The sequence below is a fragment of the Rattus norvegicus genome, chromosome 16, assembly GCF_036323735.1.
Source record: "Rattus norvegicus strain BN/NHsdMcwi chromosome 16, GRCr8, whole genome shotgun sequence".
Lineage (NCBI taxonomy): Eukaryota > Metazoa > Chordata > Mammalia > Rodentia > Muridae > Rattus > Rattus norvegicus.
In genome coordinates, this window is record NC_086034.1 from 2,043,454 (window position 1) to 2,060,841 (window position 17,388).

The 17,388-nt window shown below is 42.2% G+C and overlaps 1 protein-coding gene across 5 annotated transcripts in view; it reads left to right on the top strand.

The window, feature by feature from the left end:
• The window catches only part of Dnah12 (dynein, axonemal, heavy chain 12), a 166,616-nt gene that overhangs the window by 110,678 nt on the left and 38,550 nt on the right, over nt 1-17,388 (top strand). For 2 of the 5 annotated variants that reach the window (XM_063275066.1, XM_063275065.1), the window contains exons 45-49: nt 1,632-1,826; nt 3,696-3,829; nt 4,683-4,845; nt 6,114-6,194; nt 7,961-8,491. In XM_063275066.1, coding sequence (XP_063131136.1) covers nt 1,632-1,826; nt 3,696-3,829; nt 4,683-4,845; nt 6,114-6,194; nt 7,961-8,188 — 801 coding nt within the window. In that variant the 3' untranslated portion in view covers nt 8,189-8,491. Of the gene's footprint in view, nt 1-1,631; nt 1,827-3,695; nt 3,830-4,682; nt 4,846-6,113; nt 6,195-7,960; nt 8,492-8,896; nt 9,029-11,744; nt 11,835-12,888; nt 13,030-16,575; nt 16,818-17,388 lie in introns of those variants that run through there. The other 3 variants (XM_063275067.1, NM_001419553.1, XM_063275064.1) reach the window with 3 other exon arrangements.

Sequence of the window (17,388 nt, forward strand, 5' to 3'; positions counted from 1 at the left end):
CTATTTTTTCCTCTTGAATGTTGCATTTAGGCCTGGATATAATCTTGATGAATTTTTCTGATTAACTTTATCTGGTAAATTCTTGACAGATATTTGATTTTAAACTGTAAAATTATAGTGCAGGCAGAGATTTTTGTAAGCATAAATTGTATCAAAACCATCCCTTTGTTATAAAAAATAAATTTTTATCGGATATTTTTTATTTATATTTCAAATGTTATCCCTTTCCCAGTTTCCTGTCCATAAAACCTCTGTCCCATCCTCTTCCCCTTCTTCTATTAAGGCATTTCCCCCATAACCATCTACCCCTTCCCACCTCTGTACTCTGGCATTCCCCTACACTAGGGGGAAGGTTTCCAATATTGGCAGGACCAAGGGCTTCTCCTCCCATTGGTGCCCAACAAGGCCACCCTCTGCTACATATGCAGCTGGAGCCATGGGTCAGCTGATGTATAGTCTTTGGGTGGTGGTTTAGTCCCTGGGAACTCTGGTTGATTGGTATTGTTGTTCTTATGGGGTCGCAAACCCCTTCAGCTCCTTCAGTCCTTTCTCTGACTCCTCCAATGGGGACCCCATTCTCAGTTCAATGGTTGACTGTGTTGTAATACCCCTGAGGTGGTCTTAGCTCAGGTCACAACCCACAGAACACAGCTTGACGAACAGATCAATGCAATGGCGAGAGGTTTATTGATCCAGGTACGTGGGGTTGCTCATCCCAAACTCAAAAAGCATACAACTTTTATACTTTACAGAGGGCAGACCTCAGCAACAGGGCTAGTTGACTTATTCTCATTGGTGGAACACAGGACAAAGGATCTGGTCAGGTATTGGCTGCCCTGCTCAAGGGGCTGTTCTTGGCTTAGTCAGTCAATTTCCTCATCTAGCCCTGCACCTGGCCTTGGAAAATCACTGGGAAAGGGCTAAGTTGGAAAGTCCCTTGTTGGGGGGAGAGGGACTGGGTGGTTGTGCGGGGTCAGGATGAAATTTCGTGGTTATTTTCGGAATTTACCACAGGGAGCGGTATAGAGTTCTTCCGAGAACAGTTATTATTATTTTAGCTGATCTTAGCCTGGTCACTTTGACTCAATACCTTGATCACCAAAACTTTGTCATATCATTAGGCAACCTGACCACCAGATGTTAGTCTCTCAGAAAGGTCACAAGTTTATCATCTCACTGGGCATCCTGACGTCAGATGTATCTCTCAGAAAGGTCACAAGTTTATCATAGGCATCCTGACGTCAGATGTATCTCCCAGAACCTTGTTTTTACGGCTTTGTTTTTCACATCTGTGAAACTTTGCTTCTTAGCTGCTAGCATTCGCCTCTGTATTTGTCATGCTCTGGCAGAACCTCTCAGGAGACAGCTGTATCAGGCTCCTGTCAGCGTGCACTTCTTGGCATCAGCAATATTTTCTGGGTTTGGTGTCTGCATGTGGGATGGATCCCCAAGTGGGGCAGGCTCTGAATGGCCTTTCCATCAGTCTCTGCTCCAAACTTTGTCTCCATATCTCCTCCTATGAATATAAAGATAAAATTTTAATGATAGTTAATACAAAACTGATATATTAATACCTGATAGCTGATAATCTCCTTATAGTAAATCTGTTTATTTTGATTTCTCTTCTGTAGGGTGTCCGTCCAGTAGCTCAGGTGGGCAATAAACATGGTGAACTCAGTCCCTTAGCCCTGTTTGCCTTCTTTGTGAACCGTTGCAAAGATAATCTTCACGTCGTGGTGGCCTTCAGCCCTATAGGAGATGCCTTCCGAAATCGTCTGAGACAATTCCCATCCCTCATCAATTGTTGTACTATTGATTGGTTTCAGGTCTGTTTTATTTTGTTTTGTTTTGTAAGGAGGGAACAGAGTTGTTAATTCTAAGAATTTTATCAAAATTTTGTTTAAGCTTGACTAATATTCAGCAACTGGTTGGCTAATGATTCATTGCTAATTAGTCATTAGCAATGACTAATATTCATTGATCAGTTAGTATAATAATGGACTTGAAGGAGCTATAGTACGTACTTACTAGGAGCTGATAATGTATTTCCCAGGAAGAGTTCATAGTCTAGACTAGAAGACATGAAAGACAATAGGCTGGAAAAGGAAAAGGCATAATATTGATATGCAAAATATATACTAAGGAAGAAAGAGAGTTTATAAAGTAGAGAGATGAATCAGTTGCATAAAAAGATGGATGTGGAACCACCATAGGATAGTATTTGTGTGTGACTCTGTGTGTGTGTGTGTGTCTGTGTGTGTCTGTGTGTGTTTGTGTCTCTGTGTGTGTTTGTGTCTCTGTGTGTGTGTGTGTGTGTCTGTGTGTGTCTGTGTCTGTGTGTGTTGTAGAAGGACTATGAATGGGTTTGGACCCCATGATTATGGAGCCTTGCAGTTGTTAAGATCTTCAGTCCACAAACTGGGGCCTTGGAGAGTCAGTGGTACAGTTCTAGTATGAAGGCCGTGAAGCTCATGACCTTGAAGAGCTCAGGATCTGAGATCTTCTGAATTCCCAATAAAGCCAATGTTCCAGCCTGAGGGCAGTCAGAGAGGGTAAACTGCTCCTCATTTGGAAGAAGGGCAACATTTTTCTTTAGTTCAGGACTTCTGATTAAAAGAGGCCTGCTGACGTGAGGGTGGTGGGTTGTGCCTTTGGGAAGCTGAGGCAGAGGAGTGTAGCCAGAGCTACACAGAGAAACCCTATCCTGAAACCTCCAGAACCCCCAGAAGGAGGATCTTAAAATGTGCACTGCTCTAAAAGGAAAGAATTACAAGCATCTTGTTGAAGATGAGTGAAAGGAACTCTGAGAAACATTCTAAGGAAAGTAAAGAAGCATAAACTGTTTACTTAGATATTTGAATATTGGTGTCAAGTGTCGTTTTAGGCACTCCTCGCTCCCGGGGGTCTCATTCCTTCTGTCAAGGCTGGAACGGAAGCCAGCAACAGATAAATGAGTGAACGAAATGTGCGGTGTTAATTAGTAAGTTCCGAAGATGACTCTCGCAGCAGAGACAGGCTAATAACAGAAAGAAGGTTGTTCTAGAAAGAGCATTCTAGGAAGAACTTTATGATAGTTTGGGACATCAACATAAAGAAAGTGAGAAAGTGAAGCACATCAATGTCTCAGAGAAGATTGTTCTGGTCAGAGAAAACAGCAAGAAAATGGTCCAGGAGCAAGATCACAATTGGCATAGTTCAGGACAAAGCAGGAGAAAGCACCACTGAGGCAGGAAGGATGGGCAAAAAGAACTTTTGGTGGAAAAATACCCAGAAACGCCAGCTTTGTGTGTTATGATAGGGATTGTGAGGCACTGCCAGGGACAGAAATCCAAATTAAAAAGGGGTTCCCTTTTCCTCATATGGGAGAAAGGGCTCGTGGGTACTGAGCAGACAGACAGCATCGTCTACAGCAAACATGCTAAATCGAGATACCTAATGGACAGCCATGCAGAGGGGCGGAGAAGGGGGTAATTATGTCCTTAATATGCAGCCCATCATGAGTCCTCACCGTGCGTGCTTGTTTTCATTTTAATGTATAAAAAATCTAAACATCAGGCCCTCAGTCTGCTTGATTCTGTTTCCTCATAAAAGTTTCAACTTTGTAACCCTAAACTCTTCCCCTATGTGATGTCACAACTTACACGCTTGCACTGAGGCTGCTTCAGCTATAATCCATTTTTCCTTCCTCTTTCCAGCCGTGGCCTGAAGATGCCCTGGAACGTGTAGCTGTGAGTTTCCTAGAAACCGTGGAGCTCACTGAGGTGGAGCGGCACGAGATAGTCCCGATCTGTAAACACTTTCACACTTCCATTATGAATCTTTCAGAAAGGTTAATAATGATGATATTTTAAACTATGCAAATTCCTTGTATTTTAAATGCCTTGTATTTCCCACATAAGCCCAATGTTTTGATGTTATTTCTTTGTCTTCTAATTTTACCGGCTACTTAATTAATTTAAACCCTCAGCTAGCTAACAAGAGAAAGGAAGAATTTATTATGAAGATCCAAGAGTGCCTCACGAAGACCTGGAAAATGAGCAGCAAAGTTAGACTCTGATAAAAACACACAACTGTTTTCTGATCTGCATCGCTGTGTGTGTTGTTCAAACTATCGATCTTTTACCCTTGTACCACAGAGTCATGAACTTGACTTGTTAGGTTGTCCGTATAGAGTCAGTTATCCAGCATACTTGGCTTGGACAGTGGAGACAAGCAGTGTGCTGAGGTCTGCATACTTGGATATCCCTGTATGTCCCTCCACATAGACGACATACTGTAACATGTATGTAACACACCATATAACTCATTTTTGTCCCATCTGCAGTCTCCTTTCCTGAGGCTTGCCTACCTCATACAATAGCTCGAGTGTCTTACAAGGCTAGAGCCTCCTAGCATATGACACATAGAAAAATGAAGACTGTATCTTTGTTTGCTGTAGCTCACCTTTCATAGGCACTCTTGATTTGTGCTTTTTCAACACATCACTATTGTCTGATATTTTTCAGATAAAAACTTTGGATATGGTTGCATGTCGATATCTAGAGTTCCATGAAGTTAAATCCTTAGCATGTTCTACATAACCCTTGAGCTTTATTCCTAATTGCCTATCTTCAGTGCTTGCTGAGTTAACACCATTGTGAAATCCATTGTTAATGCTGTGGTCTACTGCCTGACTCCTTCAGGTTCTTAGAAGAGCTGGGACGACATAACTATGTTACTGCTACTTCTTACCTTGAACTGATTGGCTCATTTCGGCAGCTTTTAACCAAGAAGCGGCAGTCTGTCATGGAAGCAAAACAGCGCTATGTGAACGGACTTGACCAGTTAGCTTTCGCCGAGTCTCAGGTAAAGCCCATGAGCTGTTCAAAATAATAAAATGTTCTGAGCGGGGGTCGGGGAGGGGTGGTGGCTGCACACGCCTCTAATCCTAGCACTCAGGAGGCAGAGGCAGGCAGATCTCAGTGTATTTTAGGCCAGCCTGGTCGACAGAGTGAGTTCTAGGACAGCCAGAACTACACAGAGAGACCCTGTCTCCAAAAACCAAAACCAAAACCAAACAAACAAAAAAGAAAAAATTAAAAAGAAGAAATGTAAGAAATGTAAGAGCAGCGTTGGCTGACGGTGTGTTACGTACACGGCCTGTGTCCCGTATATCACACGCACTGTTTCAGTTACTCTTTTAGCAACTACACGAGGTGTTCATCATCCATGTCCTCACTTTACAGATGAGTAAATGACCAACGAAATGATACTGCTGGGTTGTACCTCCACAGGGAAGGCTCAACAGCCCAACCTCATGTCAGTATTTTATGCAACAAGCATTAGAGACAATCTGTAAGCAAGTCCTCGGTCTGTCATTCATCATTATGTGAATGACATTTTGTTGGCTGGTTTGACAGAGATGTTTTAGAAAGTATGTTTAAGGTAACATAAAGAATTCTGCCGGGGTTGGGGATTTAGCTCAGTGGTAGAGCGCTTGCCTAGGAAGCGCAAGGCCCTGGGTTCGGTCCCCAGCTCCGAAAAAAAGATCCAAAAAAAAAAAAAAAAAAAAGAATTCTGCCATGGTGGGGTTACAGATGCTCCAGAAAAAAAATATAAGGAGGAGAGTCACTAAATTATTTGGATTATAAAATCAACCAACACATTCTTTTTACAGAAACTCTTTAAGGTGGCCCAAACCACAAACTCTCAACTTGTCATTTAAGAGTACAATAAATACATTTTAACAGATGTTAAATATAAAATGGACTTTTTTCTAGCGAGTTCAATGCTATTAATAGTTACTAGTGGTTTTGTTACTATTGTTGTTGTTGTTACTATTGTTGTTGTACACTGTAGAATAATTGGATTGCCTGTGTGTTTCTTCCATGGCCACTACCTTTTCCCAGTGCCTTGTTAAATACCTAAAGATTCAAAGCCTTTTGTGACAACCAAATATGCTCTCATGATACTGTTAACCATGCGAAGAACTGGGAAGATTAAGATTTTTCATGTCCAGAATTTTACGATGCATTTAACTTTCTGATTTCTATATCCACTATTCCAGAAGGTTAAAAGCCTAACGACAAACTGTCTGCGTAGGTTAAAACCCTAACGACAAATTGTCTGTGTAGGTTGGCGAAATGAAACTGGAGCTGGTTGAGTTACAGCCCAAACTGGAGGCAGCGAAAGTTGAAAATGCACGTATGATGCAGGTAGGGTATCAGTGTTTTCTTGATTCATGGGACAATCAAATACTGTAAAACTAGTTTTGAAAGTAACTCTTAACATTTTGTCACTGGAACCTAAATAGTTTATGCTATTCTATCGACTGGGAGTCTCACTGATTCTGCATGTTTGTCCCTTTTAAAGGGTGGCGTGAAACCCATTTCCAAATAAGGTGACTTGTATTTATGTTTCCTCTTGTTTTATTCTAGAACTGGCCTTTTGTTTTAAAACATTTTCTTAGTTCTTTCAGCATTTCACACACTGTATTTTAGTCATCTTTAATCTCCTCCCAGGTCTACTCCCCATTCTATACCCACCCAACTTTGGGCCTTCATTTTTTAACCCGTTGATTCCCATTAGTGTTACATATATACTCCTAAATACTAGAGAATGTTAGATCTGCCAGAGGCTGTGCCATTAGAGAAAGCAATTCCCTCTCTTCCAACAGCGATCACTTTCTAATAGCTCTTCGGCTAGGGATGGTTGTTGTGTGGGCTTCCCCGGGGCCCACTGCATACTGGCCTAGTTGTTGGGTTCACATACTCAGCTCTCCTGTTTCCTTGCAGTCATCTGCTGCCTCTGCCTCTTAAAGCCTCTCTACTCCCTCCTCTATCATGATCCCAAACCCTGTGAGGAGAAGGATGTGACCTAGAAGCTTTCTGGATGAGATTTGAGAGCTACATTAATCTTTGGTTATAACAAGGAATTGTTAGGACTCAGCAGAATAATGGTTCTCGCCTACAACCAACCCATGTGGTTCTTGGTCCACAAAACAGTGTCAAGTATGGGTTGCATCTTGAGATTGAGGCCTTAAATCTTATTAGAAGGTATTTCATTACCCCTATTCCATCTATTCCACCATTGCACCAGTGAGGATTTCTGGCCAGGCAGGTCTCTATGGCAGCCGGCCCAGTTCACAGCTGGGTAAGACTGATAATTACTTTTCTCCTCTGGTACCGTGCATAGCATCAGCACTATGGCAGCTAGCCAGTTGGGGTCAAGCTTCCAAGTTAAAGGCCACCTTGATTTCTCCATGATCTAGGTCTTCTCCAGTGTGTGATGTCTTCAATGACACTGTCTTATCATTTAGTTCTGGAGGGTCACCCAGAGCAATGGTCATGGCCTATTATATTTAGGTGTCTATGGAAACTTACTGGCCAGCAAGTCCTATAGATAGAGGTAACACATTTCTGACACTGGGCTCTTTGTAGTGTCTAGTAGGACATTGTTAAGAATAATTCCACTCAAGTTCCCTATGTATGTAGATATCTGAGGAGGCTTTTGCAGCAAAAATTTTCTTTCTCAGAAAGTCTTCAGTGTTAGTTGTTCTCCCTTGAATCTCTTCCTCTAATCCCATGTAACCCTTCCTGCCACATCACTCCCCTTTCCCATTTACATCACTGCGTTCGGTCTTCCCTCCTTTGAAACCTGTTCCTGCTCTGCCTCCTTATTAATTTTCTGATCCTGTGGTTATTCTGAGACAAACACATCTAAGAGTCAAAGCCACCATCCACAACTAAACGGGAAGATTTGACGTTTGTTTCTCTGGGTCTGGACTGCCACTCAGAATGACTGTGTCCAGCTCTAGTCATTTGCCTTCAAGTTTCATAACAATTTTCTTAACAAACCTTTCTAATATGCACCATCGCACGTTGAATTCCCTAACATTCAAGTAGTCTTTTGTCTCTAGGCATGAAGAAACAATGGGTTACTTGAAATTTTGTTTCCATTTTCCCACATTTCTTTTCTTCAGATAATTGAGATAGAATCTGCACAAGTAGAAGCAAAAAGAAAGATTGTGAAGTTGGATGAAGAAATAGCCAGCGGGAAGGCTGAGGAAGCCCAGGCTCTGAAAAACGAGTGTGAGAGTGACCTGGCGGAGGCCATTCCAGCCTTGGAAGCAGCGCTGTCTGCACTAGACACCCTTAAGGAAAGTGTTGGCTTTGCCCTGGGGTTTCATCAAGAAAAGGAAACAATGTGAAGTCTTTGATTGATCTGACACACTGTATTGTGGTGGTCTATGTCATTTAGTTGTCAAGTTAAATGAAGCTTGCATCTAACAGGTCTTCTTTGATACAATGCTATATTTACACATTTGTTTTTCCTATGTCAGGTATAATTTTCATTCAGAATACTTTAGTGGGATTGGAATGAATGGTCTTTGTGAATCCAAAGACGTTCTGCCCGTGGGCCAGAGGGAAGGAATGGATAGAACTGGAAACAGTCATTCTGAGTGGCGATCCAAACCCAGAAGAACAAACATCATATCTTCTCCCTCAGTTGTGGATGTTAGTTTCAAATCTTTAGATATTGTTATCTCTTAGAATAACCTAGAATGTCAGGAAATTAATAAGGAGATAACATGTAATCTTTGTAAGGACTTAGGAGCCCTCAAACATTTGAGAACTATTAAGCTTGCTCAGTGATCAGTTCTTTGTTGCTAATTCTCTTTTATAACCAAAAAATACTCATTTTTTTTCATTATTTCCCCAAATAACCTTTCTTGTTTTGAGATCACATCTCACCATGTGGCCCAGGCTAGCCACAGCTCATAATCACCCTTTCCATCATCTCCTGTGTGCTGAGACTAATGAATAACCCCACGCCTGGCCCTGACATTACTTTTTTACATTCTCATTATTTAAAGATAAACTATTGTGTAAGGATGTCTTGTTGTCTTTTACTATAGCCAGCCGATATTACAATTGTAAAATCAATGAAGAATCCTCCAGCTGGGGTTAAACTAGTCATGGCTGCTGTCTGCGTCATGAAAGATATAAAGCCAGAAAAGATTTCAGATCCTTCAGGAACTGGAGGCAAGGTAAGGACTGATTCGAACCACATCCACAATGCACAGATCCTGTTTGCAGCGACTGTAATCAAATTAAATACCAACAGCCTATAATCCAGGGAAAAAGTACTTACTGTTCTCCAGGTGGAGGGGACTCAGAGGTAACCGCAGAGCAGGGTCTGCATCTGTTCTAGTAACTATAGTGCCAGCCAGGTATCTTCAGTTCCAGTTGCTTCTGGTTTCCCCTGCTGTGGTGCTGTGTGTTCTGAGGCCTGTGCTCTGTAGCTAAGATTTTTAAGAATGTGTGACATACAACATACTGATGTGGTTTTTGAGAATCGAAGTAAAAGAAAAGAAAGAAACAAACAAACAAATCACCACACAGTGCGTGTCACCACGTCTGGTGATCCCAGCTCTCTAGAGGGGAGGCAAAAGGATCAAGGTCATCATTCAAGGGCAGCCTGTGCAGAACCTGTCTCAGAAAAAGGGGCCGGGGAAGGAGGGTGTTGTGTCTGACCTAATTCTAACACATGAGAGGCTGGGGCAGGAAAGCTGAAGTGAGCTCCAGGCCTGTTTGGGTTCTATGTTGAGTTGAGAGACAGCCTGAGCACAGGGTGAGTCTGTCTGTAAAACAATAACATAAGAGCAAAGGGCTCTGGATCCCAACATCCACGTTCTTAACCCTTGGCCCCAGTGACCACGTGACCTCTAGATGAATTGTCTTCACCTCTGGGTGACTCTATTCAAAAGATCATCAAAGCATCCAGGTCACAAAGCCAGAGGATCTTGGCTAAGGAACATCAAGTTCTTCTGTGGAAAGCCCCACAAACAGCAAACACACAATAAACGTGGCCTGCGTTGCCAATGTAACTCAAGGCATGCGTCCCTCAGAAGGCAGGCGTTCTACACTGAATTCACAGATACTTTCTTTCCACCTGGGCTTGGATTCCTAAATTAATTTTTAAATTATATTTTCCATTAAGATAACATATAAGTAGACATTGTCTAGTCATTCAAATTTGCACAGACACTAAATAAACTTAATAAAACTAAACAAAAAAAACAATCTTTTAAAAAATTAAAGTAATAAAAAATTTTAAATGTTATTTCTTTTTTTTTTTTAAATATTTATTTTATTTATTATATATGAGTACACTCTAGCTGTCTTCAGATACACCAGAAGAGGGCATCAGATCTCTTTACAGATGGTTGTGAGCCACCATGTGGTTGCTGGGAATTGAACTCATGACCTCTGGAAGAGCAGTCGGGTGCTCTTAACCGCTGAGCCATCTCTCCAGCCCTATTTTTTATTCTTCTTTTGTATATTATTGGATCCTGATTACAGTTTCCCCTCCTTTCTCTTCTCATAGTAACCCCCATCACCTCCCCTCTTCCCCAAATTCACTATTCCTCTGTTTCCTTTCAGAAAAGTGCAGGCAAAAGAGTCAGAGACACACTGGCTCCCACTGTTAGGAGTCCCACAAAAACACCAAGCTACACGACCATAACACAGATGCACAGGGCCTAGGTCAGACATACAGGCTGTCTGAGTATTGCTTCATTCTCTGTGAGCTCCTGTGAGCCCTGCTTAGTTGATTCTGTGGGTCATTCTCTTGTGGTGTCCTTGACCTTTCTGGTTCCTACAATCCTTCCTCCCCATTTTTCACAAGATTTCCCAAGCTCTCCCTAATGTTTGACATCCGTTCTTCGACTGGATGAAGCCTCTTTTGATGATGATTATACTAGGCTTTGGTCTACAAGTATAGTAGACTATTGTTAGGAATCACTTTTATTTAGTTGTTTGTTTATCTATTTATTTATTGGTTCAGTCATGTGGTTCTAGTCTAGGTCTCTGGCTGCTATTCAGTCTCTGGGTCCTAGTCATCCAGGTAGTGTCAGGTGTGGCCCGCTCATGAGGCGTGGATTTCAAGTCATACCAGTCATTGGCTGGCCACTCCCACAGAGTCTGGGCCACCTTTACCTTAGCACATCTTGCAAGAAGGGCAAATTATAGGTTGAAGGTTTTTAAAAGACTGAAGTGATAAAATGTATTTTCTTACATGAAACTGTTATCATAATGGCCACAGTAACTGCTTTTTTTAATTGTCAAAAGAAATAATCACCTCTATTTTCACTGATTAAAATTTTAATATGTCTATTCATGTTTAAAATACTTCATATTTTATTTACTTAACATTCTCAAGGAGAGGAGTCTCTTCTCCTCTCCTCTCCCCTCCTCTCCTCTCCTCTCCTCTCCCCTCTCCCCTCTCCCCTCCCCTCCCCTCCTCCTCTCCTCTCTTCTCCCCTCCCCTCTCCTCCCCTCCTCCTCTCCTCTCTTCTCCCCTCCCCTCCCCTCCCCTCCCCTCCCCTCCTCCTCTCCTCTCTTCTCCCCTCCCCTCCCCTCCCCTCTCCTCTCCCCTCTCCCCTCCCCTCCCCTCCCCTCTCCTCTCCTCTCCTCTCCTCTCCTCTCCTCTCCTCTCCTCTCCTCTCCTCGACAGCATTTCACATATCTCCCTGACTGGCCTGGAACACTGTAAGTTACCCAGGCTAACTTTGAACTCACAGAGATCTGTCCACCTCCTCTAGTTAGCATGCTGGAACTACAGGCATGTGTCACCACATCTGGCAGGAAATGAGTCTTTGTTTTCAGAAAGAAGTTAAGATTTTTAAGATATAAACATTTTTTTCTGACTAATGTGCACTTTTAATTCTACAGCTAATACTTTTCCCTAAATTTCATTTGTAGATATTTGATTACTGGGGACCTAGCAAAAAACTCCTGGGAGATATGAATTTTCTCCGAGATTTGAGGGAGTATGACAAGGAGAACATTCCAGTGAGTGATGTGGGATTTTCTTCTCTAAGTGTGATGTTGTCACAATATGGAAGGTCATTTACTAACAGCTATAATGCAAAAATAAAAACTTGCTTTCAGATGAGACTTAATAAATTGCTATTTTGGTGTACTGTTGACTTGAAAAAGTTCTCTAAATATCTTTGTGTAATAGTTTCTTTTCGGGCTGGAGAGATGGCTCAGCCATTAAAGGCTAGGCTCACAACCAAAAATAGTTTCTTTTCTAGGAAATATTATTCATATTTACATAAAATAAGAAGGTATCAGATTTTTCATGTGAATTGCTACTTATTAACATGTAATTGTTTGTATTCTATTTTCAAACAGTCTATCAATCCACGGAGTCTTTTTTAACATTTATGGTTTTTATCAGGGATATTTGTTTCTTCTATAATTATAATTTTGCCTTATTAAATAAATATTTATTTACTTTACATCCTCTCCTCCAAGTCCTTCCCTCCCCCAGCACCCCCCCCCTCCATTCCTCAGCCGTTTCTCTTTGGAAAAGGGCTGGCCTCCCATGGCTATCAACCGAACATGGCAAATCATGTTGCAGTAAGACTAGGCACCGCCTTTCCTATTCAGGCTAGAGGAGGCAGCCCGGCAGGGGGAAGGGGTCGCAAAGGCAGGCAACAGGGTTAGACGCAGCCCCTGCTCCTGCTGGCATGAGTTCCACATGAAGACCAAGCTGCACAACTGTAACATGTGTGCAGAGGGCCTAGGTCTGTCCCGTGCAGACTGTCTAGCTGGTGTTTCTGTCTCTGGGAGCCCCTGTGAGCCCAGGTCAGTTGATTCTGTAGGGTTTCCTGTGGTGTATTTAACATCTCTGCCTCCGACAATGCTTCTTCCCCCTATTCCTTTGGATTTCCCGAGCTGTTTCCATCAGCTGCTGGGGTGAGCACAGGGTTTGAACTCAGATTATCAAGCTTGCTGTCTTTATCCAATAAATCATCTCAACTTCTGCAAATTACATATGACTTTCTTATGATTATATGATGCATGCTATGGTTTTAAAGTCTAAATCTTTGTTATATAGGTGGCTGTTATGCAGAAGATTCGTAGCGAATATTTGACGAACCCTGAATTTGATCCCCCTAAGGTCGCTAAAGCCTCTTCTGCTGCTGAGGGTCTGTGCAAGTGGATCATGGCTATGGAAGTGTATGACAGAGTTGCAAAGGTATTTTTAGGATTAGCGTATCCATTTCTTACTAAAATATTCTCAGAAATAAAACCGTATTCCTTAAATTTCTAAATTTATTTTGTATTAGTTCTTTCAGAATTTCATACAGTGAGACTTGACTGTTTTCACTTCTCCCCAGTCCCTCCCAGATCCACCCCACTTCCCTGCCCACTCATCCAACTTTGTGCCTTGAATTTTAATCCCACCAAGTCTAATCTGGACTTGGTGCCCCTACATTCTTACATGTGGTCTTCTACTGGAGAGTGGTTAGTGAGTCATGGCAACACTCTTAAAGAGAACTGACAGTCTGCCCCCACCCCCAAACCCCAACCCCAACCCCCAACCCCGACTCCCAGTAGCTCCTCAGCTCCTGGGGTTTCCTTTCCACCTCCCCTGTCCTTTCTGGGTATTGCTTGAGTTTGAGTGGGCCTATGCATGCTGCCACAGGGCTGTGAGTGCATAGATGCAGCCGCCCTGCTGTGTCCAGAGGGCACTGTCTGCTTGTACTCGCTCACCCTCTTTGGCTCTTAGAATGTTTCTACTCCCTCTTCTGCCTAGATCCCTGAGCTTTGGGGGCAGGTACAGTCAGTATATATGACTATTTAGGGCAAGAAACTCTGCAGGGTCTTATTCTCTGTACCACGGCCATTCGTGAATCTGCTAATCACCGTCTACTGTGACTAGAAGCTTCCCAGCTGAAGGCTGAGAGATGCAGTACTCCATGAATATGTTAATAAGTCATTAGGAGTCAGTTTAATACTCTGTTCATTTAGCAGACTATAGTAGTAGGTTCTTCCTAATACCTAGGATCTGTCTAGCCACAAGAGAGAGAGAGAGAGAGAGAGAGAGAGAGAGAGAGAGAGAGTGTGTGTGTGTGTGTGTGTGTGTGTGTGTGTGTAAGCTTTTACAGTAGTAAGGTTCCTATATGATTTTTTTTAAGTCTTTAGAGTTAATTATCACTTTTTTTTTTTAGATCCAATTGATAAGATATAATTACCCACCTTAACATACAAAGCCCGGTACCATCCATCCCTTAGGAACATTAATAACAACCTGTAAATACACAGAGCAGAATCTTAACATCACCTGCCATGGCTTCTCACCTTCTCCTCTGTCTCTCTCCTTTCTCCTAATTATCACTTCTTGTATTCCTTCTTCATTAATCCCCTGTAACCTCTCTACATCCCTGCTTTGAAAGCCCTACCCTACCTCACCAATTTCTAGACCCCCGTGGGTATTCCAAATGAATCATACAGGTCTGAAAATTCAAAGCTAACCTCCACAAATGAGGGAAAACAAGTGACCTTTATTTTTCTGTGTCTGGGTTACCTTCCTCAGAATGATTGTGTCCAGCTCCATACATTTACCTGTGAATTAAATAACTTCATTTTTCCTAAAAGCCAAATACTATTCCACTGTGTAAATAACACCACAGTTTCCTCGTCGACTCATCAACTGATGGGCATCTAGGCCGTGTCTATTTCCTTGCTATTGTGAGTGGCACAGCAGTGAGTCTGGTGAGGACCAGGCATCTCCACAGTAAGCTTTGGGGACGTCTAAGCGTGGTGTGGCTGGGCCGTGTGGGAGAGCCATTTTTAGGTTTTTGAAGAACCTTCCCACTGACTTCCTTATCAGATATACCAGATTTCACTGCCATCTTATCTATTCTGACTTGAGTAAGACAAAAAAAATCTCAAAGTAATTTTAATTTACGTTTCCTTGGTGGCTAGGGATGTTGAACATTTTTTTAAATGTTGTTCAGGATTGTTTTTCATCTTTGGAGAATGTCTTTCATTCCGTGCCCTATGTTGTAATTGGAGTGTTTGGTTTCTTGGTGTTTAGGGCTTTCCCTTCTTTGTATAGTCTAGATACTCACCCTCTAGCGGACATATTGCTGGTCAGGATTTTCCCCATTCTGTGGGCTGCTTCTTTGCTCAAGTGATGGTGTCCTTAGCTTTTTAGTTTTAGGAGGTCCCATTTATTAATTCTTGGTGTTAATATCTGTGTGATCAGGGTTTGTCCCAAAAGCCCTTTCCTGCCCCAGTGAGATCATGTGTGTGCTCTCCTCTGTTTTCTACCCAGCTCAGGGCAGCAGATCCTGTGTAACAGTCCTTGGCCCATTTGGAGTTGTGTGGGATGAGAGATACGGACCGAGTGACATTCTTCCACATGTGCTCTCCAATTCGACCAGCATCATTTGTTGAAAATTCTGTCTTTTCTCCCATGTGTATTTTTGGCCTCTTTGTCAAAAACCAAATGACAAGTGTCCCGGCTGTGTTGGGGTGTCACTGTAGGACAACTTTGACAGAGTATTGGTTGAAAGGAGTATAACCAAAACTGCAACCAAAGGGTAGCCTCGTGCTCCAGAATAATCTCAAGAAAAAGCACTCCAGGCAACAGTACTGGGAGGTCGGGCATGAAACGAGAGGGTGGGGAAATCCGGTCAGTTAGCCTGGAAGTTGGAGGCAATGCTCTCCTAAAATAAGGAGGTGTTAAAGTAGCTCTAGCTGACAATTTGGAGATGGTGACACTCTTGGAAGTATGCAGACTAAAACCACTGTTGAAATAGCATCCCGTGGAAGAACTATTCTGCTAACATTCTCAAGTAATTCATCATTTAAACAATTCCCATGCCTCCCTTTTATAAAGACTGGTGACACCTTAAGTAATAGCATCCATTGTCTCTGAAAGTTAGTTTTGATGTACCACCATAAACATTTGCGAATGAAAGAATACGGGGCTGGAGAGATGGCTCAGCGGTTAAGACCACTGACTGCTCTTCCAGAGGTCCTGAGTTCAATTCCCAGCAACCACATGGTGGCTCAGAACCCTCTGTAATGGGATCTGATGCCCCCTTCTGGTGTGTCTGAAGGCAGTGACAGTGTACTCACATACATAAAATGAATGAATAAATCTTTACAAAATAGATAAATGAAAAACAAAAGCAAAAAAACTAAGTGGCTCTAGAATGGGTATGTCATATGTGTTCTATTCCATTGACCAGTGGGTCTGATTGCAGGGCAGTCTCACAGTGCTTTACTACCACAGCTCTGTAAGTATAACCTGAAGTGTGGAATGGTGACTTTTGATGGGGATCGCAGTAAGTCCTTAGATTGCTTTGCTTTGGATAGCCATTTCACAATAGTTATCCTACCAATCCATGAGCACCTGAACTCCCTGACCAGTCAGGACTAGAGAACAAGAGCCTGTCTCAAAAGAACAAGTGAAATAAAACAAAAGGCAGAAACGGAACCACAGGGCTTTACCCCTCCTTTTCAGTTGAACGGCAACCTCTCATTAATTGAAAACACTTTGCTACATATTGTGACATTTTTACTCTACATTAAACTATACTATTCCAGAATAATTTATTTTGTATACCATAGTCGAGAAATCCAAATGATTTGTCTGTTATATGAATTATGTAGGTGTTTTTGCTTAAGATTTGAGTGCTTATCATGTGTAATTTATTGTTAAACCTCATGTCTGACCATAGCATCTTTTACACAGAACACAAAACATCTGTGTATTGTCCCCTAACAGGTGGTTGCTCCAAAGAAAGCTCGCTTAGCGGAGGCCCAGAAGTCCTTGGCAGAGACAATGGAACTTTTGAATCAGAAGAGGGGTGAACTGGCCCAAGTAGAGCATCATTTGGAAAACTTACAGAAGACTTTTCAAGAGAAGACGGAGGAAAAGGCAGCTCTGGAGGATCAGGTGGAGCTGTGCGCTAAGAAGCTAGAACGAGCCACCAAGCTAATTGGAGGGCTAGGCGGAGAAAAGTCAAGGTACAGCCGCTTCTTGAGGGCCGGAGGACAACAGGCTTGAGCATGTGACTGTCCTCACCTGCTTGTCACAGCTGCATCTGGTTTTACAGTGGCTGATTGGGAATCTGAGGCCTTCTGTAAAGCACATGGCTGGGATTCTCCAAAGGAGCAAGACTAGTGTTGAGGATAGAGTTGATAACGTGTTTTCAAAACGGAAAACAAAAGGAGGGAGAAGAGGAGAAAAAGAGAGTGCAGTGTTTACGGTCTTTTATTCAAAGTGCTATTGGCATTCTTGCCCAGTTTTCTACATATTTTTAAACTGGATTGCACAGCCAGCTATCTCATTATTGATCATGTTTATTCCAGGAATTGCATGATGTAGTAGTTTAGTCCAGGTAAGATGATTTTGTAATAATTTCTATTGTCATGGCTTTTTTTTTTTCTGCAGAATCTAAACTTTGTAACTTAATATGTATCAAATAGTCTTGCTGCAAAATAGCATTTCTGGAATAAATTTACAATGTTTCCGGTTCTTATTATCTAGAAGTACTGAAACAAACACTAGCACAAAATCATCCTAGAGAAGATTTTG